The sequence below is a fragment of the Sinohyriopsis cumingii genome, chromosome 18, assembly GCF_028554795.1.
Source record: "Sinohyriopsis cumingii isolate HCF-2022 chromosome 18, ASM2855479v2, whole genome shotgun sequence".
Classification (NCBI taxonomy): Eukaryota; Metazoa; Mollusca; class Bivalvia; order Unionida; family Unionidae; genus Sinohyriopsis; species Sinohyriopsis cumingii.
Window position 1 is genome coordinate 98,985,114 of NC_142978.1, and position 15,183 is coordinate 99,000,296.

At 33.8% G+C, this 15,183-nt stretch overlaps 1 protein-coding gene across 1 annotated transcript in view; it reads left to right on the forward strand.

The window, feature by feature from the left end:
• The window catches only part of LOC149777572 (acyl-CoA dehydrogenase family member 11-like), an 87,775-nt gene extending 75,372 nt beyond the window's left edge, over positions 1-12,403 (forward strand). Inside the window, exon 13 of the mRNA XM_089942193.1 lies at positions 5,812-12,403. Within this exon, the coding sequence (XP_089798319.1) occupies positions 5,812-5,929 (118 nt within the window). The 3' untranslated portion in view covers positions 5,930-12,403. The remainder of the gene's footprint in view (positions 1-5,811) is intronic.
• Positions 12,404-15,183: the final 2,780 nt, after the last annotated feature.

A 15,183-nucleotide genomic window follows, 5' to 3' on the forward strand; every position in this document is an offset into this window, starting at 1 on the left:
ATAAATGATGCCACAATGCCCTCTCTACCACCTCATGCAAATACAGAAACAGCACCAGAACATGCTGTATCTATGTGGACCGTAGAAAGTACAAGAGATTCAATCAAGCCTTGGAAATGAATATGATTAATATGACTTCCAGCCTAGCCAAACCTGTCATGTTGAACCAGCATTCCATAATGCAATCACTAATGATGACATATCCAATTGGCCAAATGATGATGCATGCTAATGATGACATGTCCAATTGGCCAAATGACGATGCATGCTAATGATGACATGTCCAATTGGCCAAATGACGATGCATGCTAATGATGACATGTCCAATTGGGCAAATGACGATGTATGCTAATGATGACATGTCCAATTGGGCAAATGACAATGCATGCTAATGATGACATGTCCAATTGGCCAAATGACGATGCATGCTAATGATGACATGTCCAATTGGGCAAATGACAATGCATGCTAATGATGACATGTCCAATTGGCCAAATGACGATGCATGCCAACAATGACATATCCAGTTGGCCAAATGATGATGCATGCTAATGATGACATATCCAATTGGCCAAATGACAATTCATGCTAATGATACTTCATCAACATATCCTGTTGATGTTGATCTCTGTTGATAATGTGATGAAATTGAAATGCTAGAAAATGCCCATCAGACAATGGAACAGAAGGGAATTTAGTTCACAACTTTGATAGAGGAAATCTGTAGGATATTGTCTCCTTGCAATCCCTTCCTCTATGATAATCAATTTACATACAAGTTCAATGCCTTGGTAGATGTAGATGACAATGACGACAGCTCATAATTCTGAATCTTGCTCCAATTGTTCAGGATTGCATAATTTACAGGGCATCTCTTTGAGCATTCCTGATCCTGGTAACACAGAAGCTTTTTCATGGTGAGTGAGCTGCATGCAACTTTCTCACCTTACTAGTGAAAAGTCATGTTCAGAGACATTTTCTCCCACACACTTTATCTAAATGTTGATGAATTAAACAGACCTGGCCTTGAATGTAATGTCCCAGACTGTCTTTTCTAGTTCCCATTTGACCTTGCTAATAAGAGAACTGAATCTCTTTGGGTTAGTAGTAACTGCTATTTTTGCAGGATTCACCTGGGAAACTTTTCATGGTGAGACACACTGCTTCACTGGCCTAGTGGTTAGAGCATCTGCATCAGATGCAGGAGGTCGTGGGTTAAAACCCTTGCTGAGTCATACCAAAGACTTATAAAAATGGTACTAACAGCTGCCTTATTAAGCACTCAGCATTAAGAGGTTAGTGTTAGGACTGGTTCGCCTTGTGTCAGGATAATGTGACTGGGTGGGGCATCATGCTACATATCTGCAGCATGATGCCCCAGTGCTGGACATTACTATAAACTGCCGCACTGCAGACATCATGGTGATATGACTGACATTTTTTTAAAGTTATGTTAAAAAATCCAAATCACACACACTCACACAAATCATACTAACATTAGGAGAACTTCATCCTTTTAGTAGAGCAATCATGCTCCTACTGTGTGACACATATAGAGGTAGAATGTTCATTATTTTATCTTCCTGTAACCTAATGTAATGTGATCTGGTAATGTACTTGTCAGAGAAATACAATTTTGAAGTAAATTATGTTTCTCTGATAATACTTATATGATCATATTACAAATAATCCCTCCCACCCTTCCAGGCAATGCAAGCAATCTTTAACGTGTTGCTCAAGAAAGAAAAAACTGGTTTATAGAGAAATACAGTGAACAAACTGTAACTATCTTCTTGTGCTTTAACCCCAATTTTTGTTGTGACATGGATGCTGGGCAAGATTTTTTTTGCTGCATTTTGTGTGCAGGATGTCAACTTTTGCACTAACACAATCTCTGACATCAAAAGGACAGATTTTACTGTGCATAAACAAAGTTGTGAGACAAAAATTTGATGCATTTATATATGTATAGTTGTATATGGCACATAATTACAGTCCAGACTATATAGTGCCAAGTTCAAGCTTGGTACTAAATGACCAAAAAGCCTTGCTAAAATCTTTTGAAAAAGTTATGTACACTAAGTTTTTTAAGTGCAAATATGTTAATCCAAAAACTTTAAAATGTCACAAAATAACTATCTTTAAAGCTATTTTATTTTTCAATAGCATATCTTATCCTGAAATAAAAATAACCAACCAAATGCATATGTATAGACCCATCAGGTCAGAATTCACAACAGTGGCATTAAGGCATGTGTCAGCTTCTGAAATGCTCTTTCATCCTGTTGAAATGAATTATTTTGCAAAATGTGCTTATAATAGCATGTTTCCATTGTAATTTGATACATAATTTCCTGCCCATCTGTTTTTAATTTCAAAGTGTTTTTTTGCCGTCAAGTCCTTTTCACACTTCAGTGAATTCACTCTTTAAAGGATTTTGACACACACACCCCAAAAAAAGAAAATAAGTCAGTTTTCAAGAAACTTAGGAAAGAAGAATGCAGTCACAAGACCCATGGCAAAAAAATGTACTCATCATTTCTTGTGATCAACTGAGATTTAGAAAATGAATTGTATTCTGCATTACAAGTAAATGAAGAAAAATTCCAGAAAACAAATTTAAACATCACTTAGTTTTCATGAAAGGGCTTGCACACAGAAAGCACCAGTAATGAAGGTAATATCTGACACTGGGAGGCTAATGAGTTGGTCTTAACTTGTCAGTTTCCCATACTGAATATAATATGACTTATACACACTGAACCAAACCTACAAATTTTAGAATTGCTTGTTCCCATGGTGTTCAGAAATCCATTTTGATTGATGCAAAAGTTAAATGGATCCAAATTGTTTGGGTGGATTTAGGATAAGAAAAACTTTGTCATGCCTGAATTCATGAGCTGCAACTCCACAGTTGCCTATGGATTATGGCCCTTTGCCTTGAATTTCTATTAATATTAACTGTTTCATGAGTACGTCAGCTTGAAAGAACAGGGATTATTTATCCATTTTATTAAAAACTCTAAAACATGGAAAGTTATCTGCCAACAATGTGCTTACAATAATACTCCTTTGTATTGCCAACCAGTTAGATAGATATTTTGTCTATCTGTATGATTTACTAGTACTGATACTTGTGATGCACTATTCATAAAGTCCGTCATCAAGTTCTGAATGATATACTAGTACTGATATTAGTGATGCACTATTCATAAAGTCCATCAAGTTCTGAATGATATACTAGTACTGATACTAGTGATGCTATTCATAAAGTCCATCAAGTTCTGAATGATATACTAGTACTGATATTAGTGATGCACTATTCATAAAGTCCATCATCAAGTTCTGAATGATATACTAGTACTGATACTAGTGATCACTATTCATAAAGTCCATCAAGTTCTGAATGATATACTAGTACTGATATTAGTGATGCACTATTCATAAAGTCCATCAAGTTCTGAATGATATACTAGTACTGATATTAGTGATGCACCATTCATAAAGTCCATCAAGTTCTGAATGATATACTAGTACTGATACTAGTGATGCACTATTCATAAAGTCCATCATTAAGTTCTGAATGATATACTAGTACTGATACTAGTGATGCACTATTCATAAAGTCCATCAAGTTCTGAATGATGCACTAGTACTGATACTTGTGATGCACTATTCATAAAGTCCATCATCAAGTTCTGAATGATATACTAGTACTGATACTTGTGATACACTATTCATAAAGTCGGTCATCAAGTTCTGAATGATATACTAGTACTGATACTTGTGATACACTATTCATAAAGTCGGTCATCAAGTTCTGAATGATATACTAGTACTGATACTAGTAATGCACTATTCATAAAGTGTGTCATCAAGTTCTTAATGATATACTAGTGATGCACTATTTATAAAGTCCATCAAGTTCTGAATGATATTATAGTACTGATACTAGTGATGCACTATTCATAAAGTCCATCATCAAGTTCTGAATGATATACTAGTACTGACACTAGTGATGCACTATTCATAAAGTCCATCATCAAGTTCTGAATGATATTCTAGTATTCTGAATGATATTCTAGTACTGATACTTGTGATGCACTATTCATAAAGTCTGTCATCAAGTTCTGAATGATATACTAGTACTGATACTAGTAATGCACTATTCATAAAGTCCATCATCAAGTTCTGAATGATATTCTAGTACTGATACTTGTGATGCACTATTCATAAAGTCGGTCATCAAGTTCTGAATGATATACTAGTACTAATACTTGTGATGCACTATTCATAAAGTCCATCAAGTTCTGAATGATATTCTAGTACTGATACTTGTGATGCACTATTCATAAAGTCCATCATCAAGTTCTGAAAGATATACTAGTACTGATACTAGTGATCACTATTCATAAAGTCCATCAAATTCTGAATGATATACTAGTACTGATATTAGTGATGCGCTATTCATAAAGTCCATCAAGTTCTGAATGATATACTAGTACTGATATTAGTGATGCACCATTCATAAAGTCCATCAAGTTCTGAATGATATACTAGTACTGATACTAGTGATGCACTATTCATAAAGTCCATCATTAAGTTCTGAATGATATACTAGTACTGATACTAGTGATGCACTATTCATAAAGTCCATCAAGTTCTGAATGATGCACTAGTACTGATACTTGTGATGCACTATTCATAAAGTCCATCATCAAGTTCTGAATGATATACTAGTACTGATACTTGTGATGCACTATTCATAAAGTTCATCATCAAGTTCTGAATGATATACTAGTACTGATACTTGTGATACACTATTCATAAAGTCGGTCATCAAGTTCTGAATGATATACTAGTACTGATACTAGTAATGCACTATTCATAAAGTGTGTCATCAAGTTCTTAATGATATACTAGTGATGCACTATTTATAAAGTCCATCAAGTTCTGAATGATATTATAGTACTGATACTAGTGATGCACTATTCATAAAGTCCATCATCAAGTTCTGAATGATATACTAGTACTGACACTAGTGATGCACTATTCATAAAGTCCATCATCAAGTTCTGAATGATATTCTAGTATTCTGAATGATATTCTAGTACTGATACTTGTGATGCACTATTCATAAAGTCCGTCATCAAGTTCTGAATGATATACTAGTACTGATACTAGTAATGCACTATTCATAAAGTCCATCATCAAGTTCTGAATGATATTCTAGTACTGATACTTGTGATGCACTATTCATAAAGTCGGTCATCAAGTTCTGAATGATATACTAGTACTAATACTTGTGATGCACTATTCATAAAGTCCATCAAGTTCTGAATGATATTCTAGTACTGATACTTGTGATGCACTATTCATAAAGTTGGTCATCAAGTTCTGAATGATATACTAGTACTGATGCCAGTGATGTACAGATTATCCATTCATAAAGTCCATGATCAGTGTACTGCATAAATTGCCTTTACTTGGGTGCTTGCAGCTTGGAATTATATTAGCCTGGAGGCAACTATAGGTGGAAGGGGTTAGGTTTTCGGATCACCATACTTGTAGACATATTGACAGATATAATTCTATGTCATTTGATATTCTAACTCAGAGAAGCAGGTGGTATGTTTGGTATATAGTTGCAAGATGCATCTGTGAATGAACATCTGTCAGTCACCAAAAAATTTGTAATTGTGACCTTTTTCACAGGATTTATTCAGTCTTGCTTTAAAATTCAACCTCATTTTGCAGAAGTGTGGTATCTTAATGGCTGCTTCTTATTAGTTTCTCTGGTTATTTTTTCAGGTGGTGTGAGAAGGACCTTTGTCCAGTAGTTAGAAACTCAGAACATTACACTGCAGCCAGCCAGTCACAGGAATTTCAGTTGCTTTTTGATGGTTACCATGACAAAAGCCAACTGTAAACCCAAACCAGTGATCAAGAAAACCATGCAAGTTCTCAGCATGATGCATTAAAGAAGTGTACAGTCAAATTTTTTTTGTAACTTCTCTCATCCAGGAAATATTATTGCAGATGAAATGAATATTTAGAACTTGAAACTCACTTGTTCTGTTGACCAAATGCTTAGAATATGGCTAATAAAAATTTGCCATCTTGAATATTATAACCTCTGTAGATAATGCAATAAATAAGATACAACTAGCCAATTAAAATCCAATAGTTTCTTTAGAAAATATTCATATTTTAAATCCTCAAAAAAAAATGCCTGCTACATCATTATTAGGTTGGTCAAAATCAAACCACAATAACGGTTTATAATGGAGGCTGGAGCTGTAAGAATGCTTTCCACGTTTACATATGTGTCATATTTAAGTTTCCGTGTTTACATATGTCATATTTAAGTTTTCTTGATTTCCATCAATGTTTGATCAGATTCCAACACAAGGTCAATGATTTTTCAACAGATTGACCAAAAATGCTCCAAATTTAAAAACAAATTCTGATAAATTTAAAGCAATGATTTCCTGAGAAAGATACTACTGTAGAACCTGTATTAAAAGACCACCCCATTTACCCAAATATCAGTCTCTCAAGAATGGTGGTCCCACATCAGTGGCCATTCAAAATAGGTTTTACTGTATCTCTTTATTTAATCTATTACATATTCACAAAGTTTTATCAGTTTTGAAAATCCTAATATTTTTAATTTTTTGCAATTTTTAAAAAAAATCTTCGGGAGCATTTTTATGTTAAAATAAAGTTGCAAATTTTCATAAATTATAAATGCATTATTTCTGAGAAATGATGATATTACCCATTTGCTCCTTGTGCAATGTTGCTATTGTAGATTGCCATTTCATTTGGTTGAAGATGGATGGTAGCAGAGGAAAGCCAAATGTGGTTAAGTTTCCTTAAGAAAACAAATCAGTCTGATCATATTTAGGCTGAATGTGATGAGACATATTCATTTAAAGAAAATGGACCCCAGGTTTAGTTGACTTCAGCATTCCATGGGCAATAACACCAATCTTGTTAGTACAGTGTAATGTATGACAGTGATTAGATGTATCAGGCTGAACGATTCCCATTTAAACTGCAGTGTTGATCATTACCAGCAGTAGAGTATGTAATTGGTGTATCCAATAAACTTCTCTCTATCTTTGCAATAAATGGTGCTGTTAGAGAGCTCTGAATTAGATTTTATTATTTCTATTAACTGATAATGAACACAGCTTATGCTGTTGTCAGTTTGGTTAAAATGTTTAGACACAAGGGAATCCTTTTGGTTATGGATATCCCTAAAGTGTTCTTCTCATTTGGAATTCCCTTTAGTTTTACCAACATTTTGTGTGCCACATAGTTTACAACTGCATAAATCAATGATATTTCATGTGATACAAGGTCCTATTAATTGTGATTTAAATTTTGAGGTTAGTAAATGTGTTTCTAAATATTTTTGATTTATCCATTTTCATGCAGAATTAATGGTACGTAATATAGTACTTTGTTTATGAATGTTTTACCCGTCTATCGGTAAAAGTAAGGCTGGTTAGTTGCTTTTGAGGTCTCAGAAAGGATACTGTTCCACGAGCTGACAAATTTGGTGCAGGGTGATTTCCAGTTCTCGATCAATTTTTTTTCTCTTTGACCACACTCATGAAGATAGTTGGTCACCTTTTGCAATTTCACAGATTAGGAAAGTAGTTTCCTGGCTTTCTTGTGTAGAAGAATCAGATGGTTTGGTAGCAACAAATGCTTAGCTTCAGGGCATTCTGTAATTGGCATTTCCTGTTTTCTCTTTTTGGGTATTATCACATGATCTTCCAATAACTGTATTCATGGAAGAGCTGGATAGAAGTGCTGATGCACTTCAATAAAAACGTGTTGGGCTCTCAGTTGATTTGGGATCTATCTGATTGGATTCCTGCAGAGGGTCACCTTCACATCCAGTTGAATAATTGCTTAAGGAAGATCATAAATTAAAGTTATATGCTAAAATAGGGGAATAAATGAAGAAATGACTAGATAACTCTTTTGAAATTTTTTATATTAAAATTACAAATGCTTTATTTTCAGTTTTGTTTTTTGTATGAAAACAGTTGGATTTTGTAATGACAAACGTAAAACTGCGATGCTATTATAAAAGTTAATAGTGGAAATGTTGTTCTCTGGTGTATCATTTTGATAATTTAAATATAATCCAGGTGAGATTATGAGGCCACCCCATGGGTTAACTAAAGGACAAAGTGTAACATTGTTGTATATTTCCCTAAATGGTATCTCTGTCCTTTGGATTGGGCGCTAACCCACTCGAGTACATTTGTCTCAAATTGTATTGAGTTCCAGTTCATTAGTGGACTCATTATGTCATCAGATGTGTTATTTCAGTTGTGTGCTGACCAAAGTGAGTCCTCAAATGTGAATTCTTCATGAGAAATGGTTTCCATATTGTTTGGAAAGTATAGACTACTTTGATGTAAAAGGAATTGTTCTCCAATTGTAACCTTGTTACCAAATGAGTTATTGTTGGGTCAGTGTACCATGAACTCTGAGATATCTTCTCATCGCTCTACAGATCTTCCTTTCTTTTGAAGATTCTGTTACAAAGAAAGCAGGACACTTAAACCAATATGTTTGTTGATTTTTTTTTATAGCTCCAGGGATTGGCGATGATTAAAAGATGCTGCAAATAAGACACATCAGTGAATTATATGTGTAGTAGGCATATTGCAGGGCAATTAAATCATGGTTTTTTTGACATAATCATTGAAAAGTAGGGGCAGTATTTCGAGGAAAATGTTTCCTCCAAAGAGTCAATAATTCCAGCAATTTTTCTTTGGTTCCTGACCACCACAGTTGTAAAATAGCCTTGCAGTTTTATGTTTAGCATTACAAAATCCAACTTTGTTTTTCTACAAAAGAAAGCCAGACACAAAGCATTTGCAAACTAATATACCAGCTGCAGTAATAGGTCCTGACAATTGGAATATGTCACATGACCAGAACTGCAGCTCTACCAGCAGCATGGGTGGCGAGGGGTATATAAACCACTCACTGACAAGAATCAGTCATTAGTTGATCAAATGAATTAACCAGATCAAATACCTCTGATGAATTACAAAATAATGAAACCAATCAGGGGGTCAAGACCACACCAGCAGAGGGGAGGGAACACCTCTACATCCAATCAGTCATCATCTTCCTAATGTAGCATTTCTACATCGCTAATCTAAAATCCCTTCTACTTAGTAATATTGCTTTTTTCCTGGAAGATTTGAAGCTGTCATCACCAAGGCTGGTTTTAGTAAAATGGCCAGTAATATTAATGCCTGTGGTTGAAGTTGATAAAGGCAGTATTTGTACAAGATATACAGTGTACTGGAATGTACACAATATTTTAATGATCAAAAGTAGTATGCTCAAAACTGACACTATGCATACTTGTAAATCTTGTCCTTGCATTGATATGGTGCCAGTATATATATATATATATATATATATATATATATATATATATATACACACACACACACACACAGTCGATTAATTGGGACACATCAGGACCAGAACAATTTGGCCCAATTAAGCGGCTGCCCCAATTATGTGAAGTAAGTACACAAAGGTAAACATGTACTGTACATATACTGTATAAAAATATATAAAACAAAACAAAAACTATTGTTTACTGAGTAACAAAAACATGTAATACATGTAATGTAAATTAAGTCTGGAAACAAATGATATAGGTCAGAGAAAAATATTTAAGCTAAAACAATTTCAATTTAATGTTCTTAACAGTTAATGATGTTTGATGAATTTATCACATGTCCCCTGCTGTATTCCCTTAATTGACTGTAGCTGAACAAAATCAGCGCATGTATCTAGTGCAGATATTGGACTGCCTTCCTGCCTTCCTGCATGAAGTAGTGTCGTAATTCAACAATCATTTTTCTAGCATCCTGGTTAGTCACACATCAAGGCTCTGGCATGTTATCATCATCATCCTCACTTTCCTGGTCTTCTGATGTCTTTTGGTGTTTTGCTGCAATTCGTTCAACAATTTCATCCTCACAATCTTAATATTCATTGCAGCATTGAAGATTGTTATCGATGCGTGCAAATTCTTCATAGTATGTGATGTGTTGCACTTCCAAAATGATGTCATTTTCAATATCTATCATATCCAAGCCTGAATGCTTAAAACCACAGTGAAAAAAGCAGTTCTTAATGGTATTGATGCTTATTTCTCACCAACTATCAGCAACAAACTGTATTGCTTGTAAAATGTTAATCCTTGCACTGATCTCCTTGGCTGTTGAAGACGATATCAGATGGTTTTCTTCAATTGATTCAAGAATGTAATTTAGCAACTTAACACGATACAAAGTCTTCAAATTTTGTATGATTCCCATGTCCACTGGTTGTACCAAGGATGTAGTGTTGGGAGGCAAAAATTCCAGATGGATGGTTTTCAAACAATCTAAATGAGGGTGTGCTGCACAGTTGTCAAGTAACAGCAAAATATTTCTTGAATTCCGTTGTAGTTCTATGCCCCAACTCATTAACCATTTCTTAAAATTTTCAGAAGTCATCCATGCATTTGTGTTAGCAAGGTACACAACTGGTAAAATGTCTATTCTAAGCCCCTTAGAGTATCAAGGCTTAGCGCTTTTCCCAATAGCTAACAGCTTTCATTTATCAGTTCCTGATGTGTTTGAACAGCATAACACAGTTATGCAATCCATTGCTTTCTTTGATCCTGACAGTGCTACATGTTTGTAGGTCAGGAAACCATCTGTTGTGGCACGATAAAACAGGCCTGTTTCATCAGCATTGTAGATGTCATCTGCACAAAATTTCTGAAGCAAGTCAGGCAGTTTTGTTAATTTCCATTGTTCAGCACTTACAGCACCAGCTCTGTCCTTCTCGCCATGTGCTTTCTTGAATTTAATGTTATGCCTAGATTTGCATTGAGACAACCAATCATTGTGTCCCAGCTTTTTAGCTAATTCCTCTGCTTTACTTATCACCATTGGACGACTGACACATACAACATGTCCAGTTACAGTAGAGAACCACTGATTGAGGTCCTCTTCAACATCTGCATCCTTGCCTTCACTGTTTCGTTTTTGGGTTATTCCATGATGTCCTTCGTGTTACGCCCATTCCTCTCTCAGTTTATCTTGCTATTAAGGCAATTTTGTTTGCTAATGTCAAATCTTTCCATGGCATCTCGGAAATTTTCTGATATTTTCCAAGTAAAAATGTGTTACTGATTGAAACAGCGATGAACACAGTAATGGCTACCACGCCACTGCAGTATTGACCATCATGCAACACACCACAAGCACACCATCTAGCAGTTCCTGTCCCAATTAAGCGGCATATCATCCCAAATAAGCAAAGCAAATTCTGCTTATTTTTTCAATCTGATTTTATTCTTTAAGATTTGTCCCAATTAAGCAGATTTGAATATATATATATATACACACACACACACACACATACAAATGGTGAAACCTATCATATCATGTTGGTGTTAGGTATATCTGATTTAATATATATATATTGTAATTTAGTTGTTTGTTTGTCAGTTTTAAATTTTTCTTTTTCTTACATGCTGTTGTAATATAAATTTATTCACTAGAGATGATACTTTTTCAGAAGATTGTTTGACCATGACTGTTAGTTTATAAACAACAGGTGTTGATCTAAATTCTGACCTGGATTCAGAATTAGTAAACAAAATTCAATTTTATTTTAAAATGATTGGTTGTTGTCAAGGTCATGATGGGATTACGTGGGTTAAGAAGTAAACACTTTTTATTATTATTCTGGGAATAAAATCATTGGTCTAATCAAGGCCATATTCTGTGTATGTGATATAAATATGATCATGTGACCCCCCCTTCTGATTTTGCAACTTGGGGGAATTTCGAAACTGCGTCTTATGATACAATAAAATCTTTGTTTTGAGAGAGATTTCTCAGTTTGGGGCTTTTCATACTGATGCCAAGTTAATTTGTTGTAGCCAGATTTGAGCTATAACAATTCTTCAGATCCTTGAAAAGGATTAATTATTTATTCTCTGGAAATATTTTGTGGAGTGCTTACACAGAAATTCTGGAAAGACATTACATGTACTTACAAATTTAATTTGGATTTCCAATACTGGAGTGCCATTATTTGTATTTCTACAAGGAACTGTAGATAAGCACAGTACTGATTACAGCATATGTCATCGTCATCCATCTTGGATTTTACATCAGGATTCGAATTTGAAATTATTAGAACATTTATTACTAGGACTTTTGTAATTTAATTCGTGAATTATTCTTAGAATATTTTTGGGTTTGATTGTTGAAACAGTAAGTTCTTCTTTTTTCATTTTCACAGAATTTTCCAGGAAAATAAATTATTTGTTAAATTTTAAAAAGCTTGTTGTTTTCACTCTTTCTGTGTTACTGTTTATTCAAGCCTAAACATGTAACATTGGTCAGGGTCCACATAGAACAATGCCATGCAATTTCCAACCAAAGAAAATATTGCATTTGTATCCTTTAGCTATGCAAGATGAGGCGGAGGGGCCGACACAAAACTATGGACTTAGTGAACAGTTAACAACTTGATGTATCTAACACCAGAAATACTTAAAGCAGTGTTGCATATTTACTGGGGTTCTTTTTTGGTGGAGAACTGTTCATTGGTAGATATACATGTACAGGAAAATTGGAACCTGAAATATAAATATTTGGAGTACACGTACTCACCAGCCAATCTCAACATATACATAATAGTAATTCAATTCAAGTCTGGTCACCAAATTTCTTACCAGTACACACACTGTATTTTCTGAAACTTTCATATCTCTTGGACATGTCAATAGGGTCTGAGTTTTGACCAGCAATAAAATACATAAGTGAGGTATTGGGAGTTTCTAAAAAGAAACTTGTATTTAGACTTGCTAAATACTTTAACTGAAATTCCTACTCGAAGTCAAGGGTACTGACCTCAGCATGTGCTTGGCGTCAGCATGAGTGTATGAACACAGGGAGTTGATTTGATTGTTAAAGAGTCATCCATACAAGATGGCATATTTTATAAGACACAGGGAAAAAAACAATATTCACTGAAACTTTTGTTTATAAATAAGACTTTGGACTAATCTTGAGCAAAACCATTGACTGGTATGTTTGATTATAACAACAAATCCATTCCTTAAATGATTCAGTTCCAGTCAACATTAGCATTACAATGAAAAGTGGGCTGTGTATATCATAGTTGATTTGAAGCTGCTGTCTGTATTTCTGATTGTGTGGCAGTGACCAAAACTGCTTCTGTTAATTCAGGGATAAACTTGTTTCATTGGGTGTGTATGACAGTTAATTTGAGCTGACATTGCTGGTCTGTTGATTCCCTTAAATATGTAAATTAATTGATTTATAAATTCATGTGAGAAACCTGTGTATGCCAGCTGAGCTAACATCTGTTAAAAATAAACGAGAAGCATTTCTCTCACAGCTTCGTTTCAGCATATAGCCTGTATATATAAATCGCTGTCTTCACACAAAAGAATCTGTTCCTGGAGAGATTCTTAAAAGACGTAAAAATTTGACTAAAAACATTCCAGATATTAGTGTGGAAAAAAGAAATTTATATGATTTTAAAAATAAGAATATCTGCATCATAGAAGATATAAGTATTTGAAGCAATCAGCTTATTATTAAATTCTTAATATCATATTCAGATAAACTATTGTAAATATTGCAATATATACTTGGTTACAAAAACACATTTAACTGATTTAGTCATATTAAATATACCAAGATCATCTCCAGAAAGGTATCTTTTTTTTTAATTGTGTCTGTTTAGCAATTTTATTTTATCTATTGGGAGGCTCAGATGTTAGTATCATTGACATTCTGATTTCTTTAACTTGATTCCATATTGTTATTTCAAGGATTCATCATTATCATTGACATTCCATATTGGAACTGTAGGTTGTCATGATTATCATTGACATTCCATATTGGAACTATAGGTTGTCATGATTATCACTGATATTCCATATTGTTGCTCTATGTATTCATTGTTATCAGTGATATTCCATATTGGAACTGTAGGTTGTCATGATTATCATTGACAGTCCATATTGGAACTGTAGGTTGTCATGATTATCATTGACATTCCATATTGTTGCTGCATGTATTCATTGTTATCATTGATATTCCATATTGGTGCTACAGGTATTCCATGCTTTTCCATTAATGGTACCATAAAAACACAAAAATTAAAAAAAACAACGAAACAACATTCAGGTTCTTTAGTTCAGGATGCAGCAAAATTGTATACATTTCTTAAAAAAAGTTAGTGTTTTTTTCTTCTTTTCTTTCATGGTTCAACAAAGAATACTAACATTTCTGAAAACAATGTTCATCCTGGGTTTTTTTTCATGATGTAAAAATAACATTCACATGTCAGAAAGGTTTTTTTAAATTCCTTTTTGATGATACAGAAAAAACATGCACATTTTGAACATCAGAGTTAAGTGTTGTTTCATTCATGATTTTGCTAAACATTTAATTTCAGATCATAACTTTCATGGTTTTCTTCCTATTGTGGTGGACCAAAAATCTATACTCATTGCAAAAACAAAGTTATATGGCTTCCTTTTTTGGTGATCAAAGACATATTCAAAGATCAAAAACAACATTGATATTATTTACTTCATTTACTTACCCAAATTATTCAAGGTTCAGAAAGAAGTTCATGTTTTTTTAATAGTTTAACAAAGAATAATCATATTTCACAAGAACAAAGTAGATGTGATTTTTTTTCTTTAATGCTCGAACAAAAACATCTTCCTATTTAAGAAAATAGCTTTCATGTTATATTCACATGCTTTCTCTCACTCATGGTTCAACAAACAAATTACCCATATTTCCAAAAACAAATGTAGTGGATTTTCTTTCACGGTGCAACCAAAAATATTTACATTTCAGAAAACAAGGTTGATACATTTCTTCCTCATGTAACAAAGGATATTCATATTTGAGAAATAGAATTTTTATTTTTTTCTTTCATACTGCTACATAATCGTATGGTTCGGAAACAAAGTTCATTTTTTTCTTTCAGTGTGCAGAAGACCATTGTCACATATTTATTTTTAAATTCATATTTTTCTCTTATACTGCAGCCAAACATATTCACCTCTCA